Raw genomic sequence first — 19,542 nt, forward strand, 5'->3', positions numbered from 1 at the left:
ATTAAGAACAAAGTTGAATGATGCACACTGATTTGAATGAAATTATCCTCAGACTTTGCATTTTTAGTACCCTAAAAGCTTTTACTGATTTTCATCTAGACCTTGTATCCATCATTGAATAATGGCACAAAGATTTCCACAGGCTTCAATAAATTAATGATTTGAAAACGTCTACGTTATAAACAGTGGCCTCTGGTGGTTGAATTAGGAACAGCAACATGGAGAGAATGCGATGTTTAATAGAAGACTCTACCGTCACACCTTTCATCAGTAAACGCTTCGGTTAGCTGAGTCGCTGTCCTTGCTGCAACTAATGTGTCCCACGTACCTCTTTTAATGAGAGAGCCATCTCAGATTTTGGCTGCATACAAAACCATAGAAGAGTGTCCATTGGAAAAGACCATTTCTACAGTTGTTTTGGAGATTTTGTTATCAGTACTTTAAATGAGGAACTCAAATGAGGTTGATTTGCTAGCTACAGTAGGCTGTCTAGCTAGATACTTTGTGCTGCTAGATAAATATGGACATTGTTTATAAAGATTCATTCATTAACTAGATAAGATTAACTTTAACTAATGTAAACAGGCAACCTTTTGGTTTATAGTAAAGCTCACTAGATAATTTACGACTCATTGTCCTACAATTAATGATATGACATTCCTTAAATGTCAAAAATTTTGTACGTAGCGAGGTTTGTGTTTATGATGTTATTGTGTCATGCTGGTCACAATGATTGCTGTCACCTAGTGAATAAATTCAGCCTTTGTATAAGAACTGCAACAGCAAAGGTTAATAAATTCATTTTGTCATTCAGAGACTCCTTAAATACATCTTTGTACCACTCAGTGAAATTTTAATATGTCCTCACGTACCTTTGAGTACTGAAAAGCTTGAAGGATGCTCACTGCCACAGACAATATTATTGGAATAAGGGTGCTATAAATGGTGTAATGAAAATTAATTAAGTTGTATGCTGTAAAAAAGAAAACGATCTACACTGTAAGAAACAAAACAATAAAACTGATGACACGTTCAAGACAGATCATAAAAGTTTTTATACATCTTTGAAATGCTGAGAAAACATTAAGTCCATGCTGTGCTCTATTGTACGTGCGATGTAGTGACATGTCTGCTCAATGGTCTAATCAGATGAAATTTAAGACTATTTCTAAAAATATTATAAGAATATTTCTTGCTCCTGAGTGAGCATAATGTGATAATTCTGCTATTCTGAGAGGATGAAATTACCTTCATTTACAGCAGTTTACACCAGTCATACCTCGTAGTGTAAACATTAAGGGGTAGTTCACATTGCTGTTGTCATAAACGAATATGAGTTGTTTTTACGCACTTCATTTTTCATCAGACCCTCGGAAACCAGCGCCAACTGAAAAGTGTCATTGTAGCGCATTTCCCTTTAACCCCAATGGAAGTTCAGGATTCAGATTGAGATGAATGTACCAATAGCGAGAGCTGGTGTTTACAAAAACTGTGATCTACTCAACCAAAGTCACTTGGTGCCTCCAGGCCACTCTGTGAGACCTAATCAGCACAGTTTATCATCTGAGCAAGCAGGCTTTTCACTTTCATGGCCAGTCAAATTAAATTAGTCAAATGATTTTCCACGGTGTTGATGCAGGCACTGCACATTGCTCTATAGAGAATTCAACCTTGAAAAGATGCAGGAAGAGGAGTGGAGATAAATGAGACTGTGATAAAGTACAGCTATTCCCATGCCCCCCAGAAATGAGGGATTCAGCATATGTAATTCTGATCTATTTTAGGAAACGAAGTTTAAAAAGACATTTGTATCCTTCACATCTATGGCAATATAGAGTAATCCCAGCTCCTCCTTTTGAAGAATACAGAGCGGGTATTTGAGATCAGGGGCTGTGCTGTGGACAAGAAGGAGGTCGTTAAGGCTCAACATGGACACTTCCCCTCCACAAAACAAAAGCTGTTATGGAAATATTCCCTTGTTATCCGTAGATTGTCGCGTCCTTCTCCATCATTCTTTCATTCTTGCTCTTGTGACTGGCACCCACTCTCCCATCATCCCTTCATGTTTTCTGCCACCCTCCCTCTCGCATAACCTTTAGGTATATAATTCACCAACCTCCCTCATTCTCTCACATCACCTTTAGGTGTATAATTCAACAACCTTCCTTCATCCTCTCACATGTTCCTTCCGGGTATAATTTACCCACATGTCCATTTTGTCCGTCACTGCCACGTCCTCTTCTCCTGTCCCCTCGCTCCCCCTCTTTCCCCACCACTTCCTGTCAGGACTTCCTGTCTGGGCTCTGGTGCCTCTGCTTGCGCAGGTGGGCCTCGACCTCGCGCCTGAAGAAGAGCATGCCCAGCTGGCCGTGGGAGGCCTCGTTCATGGCCTTGGACTGCATGCACATCTTGTACTGCTCCGGCGGCAGCTCGTCGGAGCAGCGCTTCTCGTGCCACAGGTGGAAGAGGCCACGAGTGGGCGCGCGCACCACCAGCAGGTGGCTGTGCAGGTACTTCCTGTACAGGTGCACGTCCTCCCCGCCCCAGCCTTTGATGTCCACGTCGAAGCCACCTGATGGACCGGAGGCACAATTGACCGTGAGAGGCTATAACAGCCAAAACAGTTACGCCGGACAAAATTAAAAATATGACAAATCCAGAATCACTTCGTTTTTTTTTCATTCATTAATGACTTGGTGTCTTTACTGTTGAAACAAGTACTGATTTTTTGTATCACTGTTAATGACAATATTGCAGTTTCAAAAGACTTGAACTTTTTTTTTTTCATTTTTACAGCCTACAGGCTTGGGGGTTGGAGGTTGGTTCTTTATAATGATGTTTATCCCAAGTTATGTTCATTAATCTGAATAATTTTGCATATATATTTTGAAACTGCACACAGCAGTAATAAAGCATAAGTGAAAAGGTGTTCCCATTAAGAAATGTAATGAGAACATTAAGGTTTTGCCTTAGAGCTACTATGTATCACAACATGAATAATTGATCCAATTTCAAGGGACATTATGATACGATGATGATAATTTATTACTGTAAACCTAGCCTGTGTTGGATGATAGCTCCTTAGGTGATGAACACAGTCTGGGGCTGTAATTTGTACTGTCTACATGTGACCTTCATTTTGACATTACTCTCCTTCATGTAGACTCATGTATGCTCAGGGCCATAGTCGTTTAATGAACCATGAACCCCAGATACATGTTTCTTGTGTTCTATTTATAGTGTTAACACTGATCAGCAAAGAGCAAATCTGTGTTCTTTTTGCTGAAATAAAAAATTGAACCTGATATATTTTGTTTTTGCTAATGATCAGCAGCTGTGTAATCATAATGTGTCCACAGTAGGCCTGTGATAAGGCAACCACCAAATTAAACATATAAATTTATATAGTATAATAGACATAATGCTGCAATAAAAATATAAATATCTTTCAATAGGGGTCTTCTGTCTGGGGAACAAAATGTACATCTACATCTTTAATGCACAACAAAAAAGGTAATAACTGTTGGTCCAAAACAAACTTTATCATACATTTATGGCAACTGCATGACCACCATATAAATATATTACAGGTGATGTATTACAGGTAATTGGACAATGATTTGAAGCACAATAATTTTCTTGAAACCATGTTCAAATGTTCAGCTTTCAAGAATGGCACAGTAGTGTGTAATCTGTGTAAAATGGCATGGTTGCCACTTTACGCATCCTAAACATTCTTATATATTAGATTAAAGTTTTTTTTCCCCCAGTGAATCACATTAATCCCAAACTAAATGTAGCCCTGCACAATCCCACACATTCCCCTTCAAGGCAGATGTGAAATTTTGCTCCCAGAATAAGATCACTCATTGCAGTCTTCAGATATGTTGATAAATATACAACATATCTACAGTGTGCATAAACTGATTTAGTCTCTTGTACAGTAGAATGAAAAACTACTGTAGGCAAAAGTCTCTATTCGGTGCTCATAATGTATGGGTTCAATGTGCAGATATACAGTTCACCTTCCACAAATTGTTAAATATTGCAGATGCTGTGCATGTAAATATGTGCCACTCTTAGCAGAACACTCAGTTCTTGCCTCTTTGCTCCAATCTCAAAATCACCAATTAATGTCATTAAAAATTTTGATCATCAGACTTTAAAACTACAGTATATACTATATAAGTGTCAAGTGTCACATTAAATTTAAAATTTATCTGTATGTTCATTTAAAAAAAAACAATTTCTCATATTTATTTTCATTAAATATGCATTCAATGTAGATTTTAAAGCAGTGTAGTCTATCAGTATAATTACCAATATTTACGAAGTCTGATCGATACTGGCAAGTCATTCCAAAACCAAAATCTCTCCAGAATCCGGCATCCTTATCAATCACCTGTAGAAACAAAAGGTTCTTTAAAAAATATCAGATATTTTTCTTTTTTTTAGATCCTAAAAATCATTAGAGTTTGTATACATCCACCATATATATTCCCTAGATTATTTTATACCACACAACATTTTGTGTATCATTTCACAATGAAATGAACAAAAAATGTAATATTTGTAAGGTGTAAAGCAACACTTCCTTAAATTAAATATTGATGGTTAAGTCTAAACAGTTAAGGATGATTGTTCGCAGATATATTTACTATACGATTAATGCAGTGTAACATGTTTCTGTTCCAAACTAAAGCTTATCAATTATGGCTGAAATATGAAAAAAAGAATATTTTACCAGTTGTTTCTCTATTGGCGGTATGGCACTATTGTGGCCATAGATCACATGTGGATTATACTGGCTGAAGAGAACTGGGTAGAATACTTTTTTACCTATGAGCGAGAAAAACACATCAGATAACAATCTTTCTGCCTCAGCAGTTTGTAAAAGAAACATCAAGAACTTATTGTAAATTATCGTTAAATTCTCTCACAACTCAGAGATAAAGCTAAATCTGAACTTCAGCAACATAGGGACTTTTATGGCAGCCATAGCTCTGACTGAAGTCTGGTTGTCAGATCTGCAAATTTGGGGAAAAAAAATCTTCCTTGCATGATCTTACTTAAGAAGAGATCAAACTCGACTTTATGCAGTTTAAAACATAAATCATCTCCTTCCCAAACAAATATACCATTCTGAGGGTAATCGTTTCATTTATTCTGAATGTTTTAAGAAGTTTTCAAATACCTATTCCCAGAAACCCATACCCAGACTTTCAGAGGTGCTCTGGAAACAGTAATTCAAGAAGAATCAGTTGCAGACCACATGCCTGCATTCTGTTCTGTTCTGTTGTGTTCATAGCCCTTACCAGGCTGTGCGTTCAGCCGGCAGGAGTTGAGGAACTCTGCGGAGAAGTAGATGTCCACGTCGCAGAAAAAGAGGAGGACGTTACCCCGCCTCCAGGCCCTTGCGCCCACATCCAGGCCCCTCCCTCGTGAGAACTCCTCATTTAGCTGGATCAGGGTGAAGTTTCTGAAGTTCATCTCTCTGTACAAGAGGACATTTTTTGCAGTCTTTTTAATCATTTTGTTCCAGCTTTCGAATGTTCGTATTTGTGAAATGGGCACCACTGGAATGCTACAGAACAAAAAGAAAGTTCTAATATCCAAGAAGTGATTTAAACTTACCCACAATTCTTAGAAGGACAGTATAACCATTTTATTTTAGTGATTAATATCACACTGTAGTGAAACATTTGCTTTAAGATTTAACATATGTATTTACATTCCATTACAATTATAATACCTTTGCTAACCATACACAGTTTGGACAGAAATAACATACTAGAACCTGTACAATAAAAGAATGGGGCTTTGACTGTACTTGTTAAACCTCTACACATGTATTGATGTGTAAATATTTGTTCAGCATTTTTTAAGGAAACAGAACAACCCGAATCAAAGTTGAAATGGTTTTATCTGTACATATCCCACAGGAAATTGTGCATTTGCAACACACAGCCCAAAGCAAAGGAGAATTATTATGATTCCACTCATTAAGTCCTAAATCCAGAGCATCAGAGAGAGTTCAGTTCTGCTCTCCTGGGTCTAAAAGCTTCAGAAGACTTGCTGATTAGGTGCATCATACATTTGCCCAGTGAATTACTCATTCTGTTCCTAAGGTCCGCAATGCACCACAGCAAAATAATATAAATCCTGAACTCCAGAATCACAGAGGGAAAAAAAAAACTCAGTATCTGGAGGGCTACCTTTATGCAGTACCAAAAATGCAATTATGCTCTTCTTAAGCAAATCCAGACTCTTATGAGAGGCATTGTCCTAAAAACTGAAAATGTAAATGGGCACATACAAAGAATATTGCTGTAGAAAAAAATATTTTCCGTTAATGCTGAGATGATGATAAGCTTCATTGTTTGTTCCCAGTGGGGAAAAAAACACAACCAATATAAAGCATGAAATGGTTTCTGGGAACAAGACAGTTGTCAGCCAATGCACTGTCACCAAGTTAAAAATTCACTGAAATTATACATGCAGAACAGTAATGTGGAAGGGCAATGGTTCTGCTTCCCTGCTCACTTCCCTGCTCATAAAATAGCTCACTCTTCTCCCTTACTGCATTGTGAACCTCAGCTGCTTATCAGTGGTGTAAGCCATATCACTCAGTGTACAAGCCTGTGCATGTAAAGACAGAAGGCTTTAAATAACCAATGCTGTGGGTGGGGAATCGAGAACAATAAGTGCCCATAACGGATAAGTGATATCCTTGGGGTTTTGACTCTTGGAAAGGCATGTTCAGTTTGAAACTGTGGTCCACTCTCAAGACCTTGTTTTAGTTTTATTCCATAATTGGGAGACATCTGACGTATTTTAGTTGGTACAAAAATAATTGTGGTCAAAATATATTTTGTTAGCTCTAAGCTATTAAAATGGAGTTTTATAATTCCAGACTGTAACTTCCAGTGTAAAAAAATCCATGGGCAATACTGGAGAGTATTTTATTTTTGGTTTATAGTTTTACTTTCTGAATGTATATATTCTGTTGCTAAGTGAAATAGAAAGATATGCAACAGCATCATATTTACCACCTGGCACAGTGTGAGTGATGAGAAAACCCAGCAAAACAAAAATGATGTTGTGTGTGTGGGAGGGGCACCCACCACATCTAAAACCGGATTAAGGAATGCATCATTCCCAATAAGGCGCAGGGGTCAGTGGGAACCCTGTGTTCAAAAGGCCTGCTGGAAGCATGATAATCAGCAGATCAAAGCAAAGTCGCCAGTTTCATTTGCAAACTCTACTTTTGAGCATCAGCAGAGACATTAATTAGGCACACCAGATGTGCAGTTAATCTTTTCTGCAATGAAACAGTGGATAAAAGACTTCTGTGCTATCAGGTTGACTTGAGAACTCTTCTCTAGGGAATTCATTTGCGGTGAAAGATCTGGCATTTGGTAAATGCTGCAAATGTGTAATAATGCTCTGTGAGCAAACTGTACTCCCTGTGCACAGTTTTGTCGGGGCTCAGGCAGGGACTCAGGCGCGGACCACGGGAGCGTCGGGTTCCGTGCGTCTTTAATGGAATCGTCAGGCAATTCGCTAATCCGAAAACAAGCAGGGTCGAAAACCGGGAGACAGTCCGTGGACAGAGCGAGGATCGGGAAATCGGAGCAGGCAAGGTCGGGGAACCGGACAGGCAGACAATCAAGCGAACAAGGCAAGGAGGCAGGCAAAAACGAGGTCAGGGTACAAGCAGGGTCGAAAAACGGGAAACAGGCAGACAGAAGCATAAAGCAAACGCGGGGACGAAACAGGCGAAAAACACTGTGACGAACTAGCAACAGGACAGGGAAAAGCAGGGAAGATATAGGGCAGGGCAGACGAGGGAATGGGAAGCAGGTGTACAGGTAATCAGGCGGGCGGAGACCGGGCGGGGAGCGGGGCAGGACCAAAACACAGGGAAAACAAAAGCACATGGGCAAAGGAAAAAACAAAAACTCGACAGCTAAGGAGGCGGAGCACTGACAAGTTTGTATCTCACTTTGGGAGATACAAACTGTGGACAGGTCTTAAATTCATGGCTGCATGTGTTGTACGTGGCATTTTGTCTGATATCAATAATGGAAGCCTGTTGACAATGCTGGGTCGATGGTAGTATTGATGCAGTGGGATGGTTAATGGTCAAAATAGACTTCTTCTGGATACTCTCAAATCTTTCTCAATATTGTGCGTGTGTGTGTGTGTGTGTGTGTGTGTGTGTGTGTATGTGTGTGTGTGTGTCTGTGTACGTGTATGTGTGCATGTGCAAATAGCTGTCTGCGACTGAGTGTATCAGAGTGTATGTGTGCATGTGCCTGTATGTGTACATGTATGTGCACATATGCATGCATATTTTTGTGCAGTTTTGTGCATCTATGAGAGGAAGTGTATTTGTGTATGGCATATGCATAGGTTTCCTAAGAACAAGGTGACATGTTCAAATGGCTGCTCTAAGCTGCCATGCAAACACGTTATGAATGTGGTAACCACCCATATACAGTTGCAAGAAAAAGTATGTGAACCCTTTGGGATTACTTGGATTTCTGCATAAATTGGTCATAAAATATGTTCTGATCTTCATCTAAGTCACATCACTAGACAAACACAGTCTGCTTAAACTAATACCGCACAAAAAATTATAAGTTTCCATGTTTTTATTGAACACAACATGTAAACATTCACAGTGCAGGGTGGAAAAAGTATGTGAACCTTTGGATTTAATAACTGGTTGACCCTCCTTTGGCAGCAATAACCTCAACCAAACGTTTCCTGTAGTTGCAGATCAGACCTGCACAACGGTCAGGAGGAATTTTGGACCATTCCTCTGTACAAAACTGTTTCAGTTCAGCAATATTCTTGGGATGTCTGGTGTGAATCGCTCTCTTGAGGTCATGCCACAGCATCTCAATCGGGTTGACTCCAGGGCCACTCCAGAAGGCGTATTTTCTTCTGTTGAAGCCCCTCTGTTGTTGATTTACTTCTATGCTTTGGGTCGTTGTCCTGTTGCATCACCCATCCTCTGTTGAGCTTCAGTTGGCGGACAGATGGTCTTAAGTTTTCCTGCAAAATGTCTTGATAAACTTGGGAATTCATTTTTCCGTCGATGACAGCAATCCGTCCAGGCCCTGAGGCAGCAAAGCAGCCCCAAACCATGATGCCCCCTCCACCATATTTCACAGTTGGGATGAGGTTTTGATGTTGGTGTGCTGTGCCTTTTTTTCTCCACACATAGCGTTGTGTGTTCCTTCCAAACAACTCAATTTTGGTTTCATCTGTTCACAGAATATTTTGCCAGTAGTGCTGTGGAACATCCAGGTGCTCTTTTGCAAACTTCAAACGTGCAGCAATGTTTTTTTTGGACAGCAATGGCTCCCTCCGTGGTGTCCTCCCATGAACTCCATTCTTGTTTAGTGTTTTACTTATTGTAGATTTGTCAACAATAATGTTAGCATGTGCCAGAGATTTCTGTAAGTTTTTAGCTGACACTCTAGGATTCTTCTTCACCTCATTGAGCATTCTGCACTGTGCTCTCACAGTCATCTTTACAGGACGACCACACCTAGGGAGAGTAGCAACAGTGCTGAACTTTCTCCATTTGTAGACAGTCTGTCTTACCGTGGACACATGGACATCAAGGCTTTTAGAGATACTTTTGTAACCCTTTCCAGCTTGATGCAAGTCAACAATTCTTGATCGTAGAGCTCTTTTGTGCGAGGCATGGTTCACATCAGGCAATGCCTCTTGAGAACAGCAAACTCAAAACTGGTGTGTGTTTTTTATAGGGCAGGGCAGCTTTAACCAACACATCCAGGTTGGCTGACTCCTGGCTCCAATTAGCTCTTGGAGAAGTCATTAGCCTAGGGGTTCACATACTTTTTCCACCCTGCACTGTGAATGTTTACATGTTGTGTTCAATAAAAACATGGAAACTTATAATTTTTTGTGCGGTATTAGTTTAAGCAGACTGTGTTTGTCTAGTGATGTGACTTAGGTGAAGATCAGAACATATTTTATGACCAATTTATGCAGAAATCCAAGTAATCCCAAAGGGTTCACATACTTTTTCTTGCAACTGTATGTGTTCTTTTTTTGCAATGGTGTTATATGTTAGATTTAATGTGACTAACTTCCTGTGAGAAGTGAGCTTCCTGTGCCCTGTGGGCTTGAGTTGAATCTGAGATTCGGGCTAGCAAAGCACAGGGCAGACATCCATCTGACAAGGACACAACTGCAATGCCACTCTGCCAGACACACAGTGATCTAAAGCTATTCTAATTACAATCAGCCCTGACCAGAGAGATCTGATCATTTGCAACATGGATGGATGTTAGTGGGTCATTGTTCTCATAAGAATATCACTCATCAAATGTAGGGATATTGTGAAATGCTAAAAGACTACAGTCTGTACATTTGGCAAGAGACATCTTGGATGAAAGAATTGTGCTCACTTGTAAAGAAGTGTCTTTGACAAAGCAGTAGAACCAAACCTTTACATTCTTATTTTGGTGTGTTTGCCACCTCAGAGAGAAGTGTACTTGAAGCTGTTAATTATAAATGAAATGACGCCCAAGGGGACACAGTTCGTTATAGCAAACCAGACTTATTTTGTCATTTTGTGGGAACATTGTAATGGAGTCTTTTGTCCTCAGAAATTACCTCCAATAAACAAATTTACCCACTGGCAAAAATTCATTCACCACTTCAGAACAAAATATTTATGTAAGGCTTTTACTCTGATGGATGGCTTCACAAAACACATAGGACAGGTTGGTATACATCACATTTCTGTTGCAGTGCTTTAGCACTTTTCAACCTCTGAGAACTGATTTAGTGTGAAGCTAAATCACTTTAATCACATTGTAGCCTCCCTCTCGTATGGATAGAGCAACAAATAACTGAATGGTAGGTGATATTCTAAGGAAATGTGTTGCATTAGAATGAGGTCATGCAGTGATACGGGGGAAAAAATCAAAGACTGAAAACTATTGTCAGTGCCTGAAATGAAAGAGGACTCTTTGCCTCCAAAGTGTTGGGACATACTGTGCTGTGACATTTGTGCGTTGGAGTGGTAATAAGCATTACTTGCCACCAGGGGGTTGCTGGTGGATTCCCAGGTGGAGATGTTACACCCCTCGAGCAAGGTAAATCCCTAAAGTAAATATTCAGCTGTATAAACACATGGCATAAAAAAATTTAAACTATGATAGAGGAGTCTGTTAAGCAAGTAAAGTAAATGCAAATGTTATACCATTTACAAGAACATTTCGCTTACTTTGAGGTCTTGTCCAGTATCCCTTTCACTTCCCTTATCTGATCCTTCCCGAAGTATACCACTGTGAGGTGGATTCTCCTGTCCTGACGAATGCAGACTTCTCTGAAACAAAAGGAGATGGAGTAAGACATGAACCAACCTGCCATTTTTTCCAAAGAAACTCTTTGAAGCATGAACCAGTTCCTTTCTGCATGGTCCTTTCAGTGAAGGTGCATAGCTATATAGACCATAGGTGTTGCACCTACAGTATTGCTCTTGGAACGTCCAGTCAGTGTAATTCCCTCTGATTCTCTGAATCACAGATTATAGTGTATTGTCTGTACCGACATTTCAGTGTGGCTGGTTAAATGAGGTGCGGCCCCTCTGGTCCAAAAAATTGCTGTCTCGATGTTGTTTGAGCAACTCACATTCCGATTGTGTAACCCTATATGTGGGATGTATAATAATTATCACTTGAAATGCAGGCACCATAGACCCACAGTGAACATATATCCATTTGATTCAAAGGCTCCTGTACATTTAAGACATTATCTTCACAGAAAAAAAAAACATTCTTAATGTCCAGTGGGTTACTAGTACCACAACAAACAGCACAGTGTTTACCAATCCAATTTTTAATGGTGGTATTGCTATCTTATTTAAATATGAAGGAGAGAGAGCTGATGTAACAATTTTAATGGTGGTGTTCCTGTCTTATTTAACTGGGAGTGACAGCTGATGTAACAATTTTTAATGGTGGTAGTCCTATCTTATTTAAATATGAAGGAGAGAAAGCTGATGTAACACTAAAATCCACATCTAAGAGCGTATGGCTTACTGGGAAAAGCTCTTTATTAACTGAAGAAAGTCAGACATGGCCCACAGCAGTTCTTTTCACTTTAAAGTGGTCAATTGATTGCAAAACCCGGAGTGAGCAACATAAAGAGCCATGCACACACCTAGACAAACTGACAAGGGAGTAATGATTCAGCTGAAAGTAAAGTTCTGATCAGTGGTGTACCACAAAATCCACCCACACAAGATTCGGAGGGGGCAGGTTTTTGCAGGTTGAACCTTCAATTTTCCCTTAGAGAGCTACATACCGTTTGGGATAGATTCATTTCAATTTCAGCGCATGCACCAAAGGTGACTCTCCTCATCAGAGAGCCCTATAGATTAGACTGTCCCTGGCTGCACTGACAGCGCTTCAGGGCCCCCTGCACTGTGGCACTACTCCGCACAGTGTCACACCTTGCATGCTCACCCCACACGACACTGGTTTTGGTCTCTTTCAAAGTGTTACACGCAAGCTATTTTTATTTCAAAATCCCACTCAATGCATCTGACCAGCTCCTGTCACCAGTCACAATGTGCAACTTCCACCACTTCCTTCCTCTCTCAACAGCACCAATGTGAGGAAATGCCTTTACAATGACTGGATTTACACAACAGTTTCAAAGGTCATCAACATGCTCATAAATGCACATAAACATTTTTCAAAGTAATATAAATACTTCTGGAAAGCATGCATGTAATCCATCATGTATGATTTTGTTAAAAGGTTATTTAAGGCAAAACTCATGCAATTATATTGATCACCTAAATCAATGGTTGATAACAGAGAAAATATAGGAAAGGTTTGATTGTAGGATGATTGTTGAGAAACATCTGTCATGCTTATCCAAGCCATATTGTGATCCCATCTTCTGCATCTTCGTAAGTGTCCAGATACACTGGTAGCATGGATAAGTTTAATCAATCTATGGGTCACTTAATGTAGAATATGACATTCTTTCCAAAACTCTAAATTACATGTTAGAGAGGACGGAGCTGCAACATATGGCTTTATTTGCTCTGTAATCACTGACAGAATGAGTCCAGACACTAGGAGAAACACATGCCACTGAGACTCACTAAAAGCTATTCTGCAAAACACTGTCAGACATATCACTTGTACTTTCATCCTTTACTGTAGAAACACAGTATAGTTCAAAAAAGGGATTAATCAAATATTCAAGCTATCAAAGCTCTTTTCTTCTTCAAACAGCCTAAGATCTCCCTTCCACAGATTTGCATGGGTAAACTGCACTGATAGTCTCTTATTTTTGAGCTTCTTAAAATGGTGGAAAAGTAATGGATGCTATCTACATTTCTCTACTGGAGTCGGTCATTGTTGTTCCATAGGAAACAAAACAAGCCATTTAGGATCATTCATTTATCTTCAGCATCTGCTTTGCAGTGTGCACAACACAAATTAAAAGTGTGGACAATGAGATTACGAGAGGTAGAGATTCTCATGTGCAATGGGTTCCAGGAAGAGAGCCATCACTGAGGAGGTTTAGAAGACTATGACCATTGATTTTCTTCCTTAGGAAAGAGGAATGGGATCATGCTAGTGATATCATGGCATAGACAACCCCTCTGACTAAGCACCACCAATTACTTCACAATACACTGCATTCCACTGTGCAGCTGTGTAAGGGCCAAGATCCAACCCAACCAAAAAGCAGGCACATAAATGCATCAGAGATAGGTTTCAAAATACACTGTCAGCTGATAGTGCTCCACATTTGGAAATCCCTAAATACAGGGTTTCTGTGTTGAGGTGGAGTGTTGTATCAAAATAAAAATATTGCTTGAAAAAGTAGGTGATACCCCCCCACTCCGGGGCATGTGTTATATTGTGCAACGTTGCATTCTTCCATTTGATGGTGATGGTATGGCTCTTAACTGTGTGGCTACAAAGCTCATTGGCTGAATTACACTGACAAATGACCAATCACCAGTTCTGCTTTGTGAGAAATTTCATAAGCTGATGCATTCAAGGCAGCTTTCTTGCTAATGTATGAAAATTCTGCGAGTCAATGATATGGACAGTAACAATTTAATTATGAAACTCATTTCCCATTTTTTCATTTCATAAACGACCACTATGCCACATACTGTATATTCAAATTTCTGACGGTGTCATCTGCCACAGTCCACGATAGCGACGCTGCTTAATCATGGTTTTTTTCTAAAGTGTATTACCAGTGATGATTTATAAATGAAATATTGTATGAGATCATTGTGCAGAAGGAATTTGCATTAATTTGAATTAAATTTGAATTAATCACAGGCGGCTACATTATAACAAGTGAGCTCTGTACCCACTGCAAGAGCAACTTGCTCAAAGAAATGATTTGTGATTTGCATACCATTGTTTTGAACACTTTCCGTTGATGAAAAAAAAACAGTCAGAGAAAAAGGAACACGTGACTCCTTACCTGAAGTTGCGCATGAAGTGTCTGAACTTCTCGACCCGCCTGGCCAAGGGCACGACGATATTGATAAGCATGTTGGCTGTGTGCACCGTCTCGCTTGCCACCTTCATCAGGGGTCCGAACGGGCGGAAAAACACCAGCCGCCTGAACTCACGGCTTCGGTCACCCTTGAAGGTGAGCTCATACAGAGTCCCCTTGTCTTTCTCCATCCGAGAAATCCCTGCCAGGAATCATTACAATGAGGCTGAGTGATCCTTCTGAATAAGACTTAACTGACAGCACACACCACTTTTGCCCTGTTTTACAGCTTTCATAAACACGTCGGTTCCTTTCACGGCAGGCGTGACAAAACGAATGAAAATACACTTCGTGAAAAGATTGTCAGCACTTGCAGTTTCAGTGAGAAAAAGTGCAGCTGCTCTGATTACCACTTTATTGTGTCACTGTTGTTTTTTCATTCATACATCACTCTTTATCCAAAGAAAGTTTTCTTTATCCAAAGAAATACACAAACTTACTACAATAACAAACTCGATAGCGAGCAAAATCCTGAAAAAGAAAATCTTATGTCATACTGGAATAGAAAAGAAACAGTGCGTGTACTGAAAAGAATTGATCTGATAAGGCATGGGAACCAATTCGGAGAGAAGAACATAAACAGTACTACCCAGCGCTGGCTGAGGAGGACTGAAACATATTAACAGGCAATGAAAGATTACATAAATCTACCACAAAAAATAAAACAACAAATGAATCTTTGGGAAAATGAAGCAAAGAAGATCCACAGAATATCACAATTTACAGCCCTACTTATTCACCAGTAAGCACCAAAATTCTGACTTAGTTGTCAATGCCCTTCCAAGTATTTAAAAACAACCACATGAATAATGTGGTGTCTGCATTGCTCCCAGCTGATTTACACATCTTTGGCCAGCAATTAATTTTGCTCTTTCTATGGGCCTCCTGCAAAGTGTGGAAGTTTAAAAGTATTTAAATCAATGAGACATGCCATTTTATTTGCAGTAAAATCCTGAGCAAACTAGGTCTTCCATTAACCATTCAACCATTTTAGATGTATCACCAAGACTAAGGTTTATTGAATTGTAATACATTGATGCATTACATACCTTTAATACCATTAATACTGTCATGCATACATCTGAACACATTAGATAGGGGCAGCAATGCTGCAGCTCTGATAGTAGTAGTAGACATTCCTGTAATTGATGTTGTGTCCTTTTTTGATTGTGCTTTATACCAAGTATAGAGAGGAAGTGTGAGGAAAGGTTAAATAATGAACAATAAATGTTTATGTGAATCTGATAATATAATATGGTGTTGATTCAGGAACTGCAAAGGGAAATTTCTTGCTTGAAATTTCAAAATGTTTGTGGTTTTGTTTGTGAAGTGTTGACATCAGTGCTGTTTTTACATATAGGGAAACACATACAATTCACTCTCACAGACAGAAATATAGCCTAGCGCAGTCTTCAAGTTAAAAAGAACAAGAGAGTCACTCCATGTCTCCAATAGGGTGATATTCATTTAGAAACAGACATGGAATATTTCAAATGCTATCAGAATCAAAAGTGGCGTTTGTGCTAGATAATCATCGAGCCATTAACAAGATTTCCTGACTTGAGCAACCTGACTTGAGCAACCTGCCAAGAACAACAGAAAACGGCACATCTATGCACTATCTGCTAGCTGAGATAAAATACAAACACAACAACCTTGCCAAAGGTATCTTTGTTACCAGGACTCAAAAACACAGAGCAATGCAATTATATGTATGTCCTCTTACATTCAATGATTTTTTTTACATTCAATGAAAATTTGTGGCAATGAAAATCTGAAACTAATGATATTCCCACTTTATCTGCCCCTCACTATCAAGTGATGCATTGTGCACAGTACTTCAGCCATTGTGATGAATAATAATAATAATAATACCACCAGCAACAACAACAATCATAATAATAATAATAATAATAGATAGATAGATAGATAGCTAGATAGATAGATAATTACAGTATGTCACACGGTAAGGCATTGCCTGACACAGGCCTAGAAATGTAATCAAAGCAAAATGCATTAAAATCAAAATAAATTTTGTATGCATGTATTTTCCCTTTGACAGCACAGTACACACACACACACTAAATACAATGTGTAAAATGACTTACAAAGATGATACTGTTTTATATTTAATGTTTCTCTACATACCCAAAGAGTAAAATTCCAAAACTTTAAAACATATTTCTGACTGTCCTATTAAAAGTAGACGCTGTCCCACTGAATTTAATTTGAGGTTCTTCTGTTTATCCCAGAAGATTGTATGTGAATATTTACTAAGATTGTGATTATAATTATTAAGAAGATGAAGATCGTGGTGATGATTGTCATGATGATGATAAGATGAAGATGACTGTCATGACGAGTCCACTGGGGGGACACAAGGTTAATGATGATTAATTAGGTCCCTTTCAGCTGATGAGTTAATTAGATCCTTTTCGTATATGTCAGCATTGGCTAATTTAATGGATCTTCAAGATCCCGGTGAGTTTGCAATTGATTTTTTACCTCACATCTAATCGATGCTTCCGGGCAAGACGCATAACTTACCATTCACCCCGTATAGTAGTTTGAAAAATAGAGTTGAAAGTGTTCAGGATCAATAAACTCAATTTTATATCGAGTCCGCAGCTTTTTGCTGTATTCCTATTTATAATACCCTTGTGTTTCAAGAAGCAAAATGTTCATTCCAAGAGGCAGACAGATTTGTTTTCTTTCTTTCTCTAATGCTTTCAGTTTAATAGTTCTTCAGTTCAGATATGTGGCCAGTGCACAACAACTTCTTTGAGGAGTCATAAAGGAAGAACATAAGAGTTATGTTGCACATCATAATGTATCATTGGGGTGCAGCAGTAATTTCATAATGGAGGCATCCACGCTATATCATTAAGAATAAACTATACAATAAGGATAAAATGAGAACATGATGAATGAAACAATAACAGCAGCTGGAAAACAGTGGCCCTAAGTGCACTCATTACATCTGCATTTGATGATTCATGCCCTGTGAGGAGGTAGATTGATTGGATTACAAGGCTTCCTGGGGGTGCAGTAGATGATGACAAAGGAAGATCGGGAAACTCATGAGGTTTCCTGCCGTTCTAAAGGAAAATGATGGTATTTAAGGGGAAAAAACTTTGTGCTGTGCAGTTAGTGTGACTTCCATGCAACGCTAGCAGTCATGAACCATAACTCACCTGCTAGATGAATTCTTCATCACGGAAAGGTTGATCATGATAACACGCAGTGCAAGTGAGACACAGTGCATATAAATAAATCATTAGTTTAATACCTAGTACATCTCCCTTCAGCTGTAATGAAGGCCTCACAACGCGTTGGTACGCTGCACCCACAAGGCTCAGTGCACCAGTGGCACTTCTCTGCACTGTTTACGGCAGCTCTCACAGCTTCCCAGGGTTCTGCTCATGGACCTTGGTTGCAGCTTGGTCCAAATCCTTCTCAATGTGATCTTAGACAGGTGCCTGCGATGGCCAGCGCATAAACTTGATCTCTTCTTCCTCAAACCATGCCTTCATACTGCTGGCATGGTCACATCCTGTCCTTTTACCCGAAAATGTGTCCTACTCTAACTCTTTAGGAAAAGCTTCAGATGAATTGTACTGCTCAGATGAAAAAAAAACATTGCTCACTGTATGCCTGCATTTCTATGTGAATCAGAATCAAATCAGAATGTGCTCATTCTGTTTGACTGTCAGCACATTTAACATCTACAGTAAGTATCTATTGATTGCAACTCTAGGACTCACCTTCAATGAAGTCTCCAGGTGAGTAGACCCGCCGGTGAGCAGGGTCGCCTCCCTCCCAGGGGGAGTTTAAGGCCTGTAGGGCAGTCTCCAGGGTTTCGGTCAGCTCGTCCCGGCAGTCCTTTCGAACCGGCTTCTCTTCAGGGTGTCTGGTGAGCCCCGTCTCCAGCTGGTACACCTTGTTCAGGGTGAAGGTTTCGAAGGGCACCAAGGCGTACTCGCTGGGAAGCTTGGTGCCCTCTTGGACCTCGGCTCGGGACAGCTGGGAGCGGAAGAACTCCTGGAGGTCGACGCGGCTCCTCTCGGCCTCGCCACCCAGGAGCCCGGAGGGCGGAGTCCCGACCGCCAGTTTCAGGGAGTCCTTCATGCTCCTCAGCTGCTCGCTGCGCTGCTCTAGGGCCTCCTTCAGCTGGGAGATCTGCTTCTGCAGGCTGCTGATGTAGTGCCGATGCTGCTCCTCTCGCTCCTGCAGCAGGGCCTGGTACCCCTCCTTCCCTGTGGGAGCGTTGACCCGGGGCAGGGGGGCCAGGACGTCGTCCGAGTGTGGGCTGCAGGCGAACACGTACAGGAGGGAGAGACCGGAGCATACCGCCACCAGCAGGACCCCGACGCGGACCACCCAGGCCTGAAGCCCCCTCCGCAGCATGGTACTCCCCGAAGCTACATCAGAGGCCCCACGCTGTCTGTGGCACTCAACCTAGCCAACAGTCATCTTACACAAGCCGCATGTAGTCCGTTCAACAAAGATGTAATGGATTCCTTCCCTCCTTATGGTCGTTTGTCGCAAGGAAGAGTGCGTGTTGCAAGCGGCTCATGCAGTTCCACACGAGTCGAGTGAAACGTTGAAATTCAGAAGCATTTGCTTACAGTCTGAAGTCTGAACTTATTCAGTTTCCTTTGTCAGAGAATGTGCTGAGGGCTGCGTCCTTCCTCAGGCCTGGCCTTCGTGATGGATATCCTAAAGGACTGATTTGTATCCAGTCTGATGAACAAAACCAGAAGCTCTTCCGCCGCCTAACTGAGACTCAGTCTCCTGGCTGTCAGATGTGGTTTTACTCTGTCTGTCTAATATTTCCATTTTCATTTGATGTTGCATGACATGCAAAGAACACATTGACTTCAGAGCATGTATGTGTTTTGTTCCATTGCCTACAGGTTTAAGGATGTGACACATCCTTAAACCTGT

General features: G+C 40.4%; 1 protein-coding gene across 1 annotated transcript; it reads right to left on the bottom strand.

Moving 5' to 3' along the window:
• Positions 1-1,100: 1,100 nt before the first annotated feature.
• Positions 1,101-19,002, bottom strand: csgalnact1b (chondroitin sulfate N-acetylgalactosaminyltransferase 1b). The gene is made up of 7 exons (XM_036526974.1): positions 18,360-19,002; positions 14,521-14,737; positions 11,276-11,377; positions 5,316-5,494; positions 4,745-4,839; positions 4,321-4,402; positions 1,101-2,572 (listed from the first exon to the last, which is right to left on the bottom strand). The coding sequence occupies exons 1-7, from the start codon at positions 19,000-19,002 to the stop codon at positions 2,283-2,285; spliced, it is 1,608 nt and encodes a 535-aa protein (XP_036382867.1). The 3' UTR covers positions 1,101-2,282.
• Positions 19,003-19,542: the final 540 nt, after the last annotated feature.

Source organism: Megalops cyprinoides, chromosome 4, assembly GCF_013368585.1.
Source record: "Megalops cyprinoides isolate fMegCyp1 chromosome 4, fMegCyp1.pri, whole genome shotgun sequence".
Lineage (NCBI taxonomy): Eukaryota > Metazoa > Chordata > Actinopteri > Elopiformes > Megalopidae > Megalops > Megalops cyprinoides.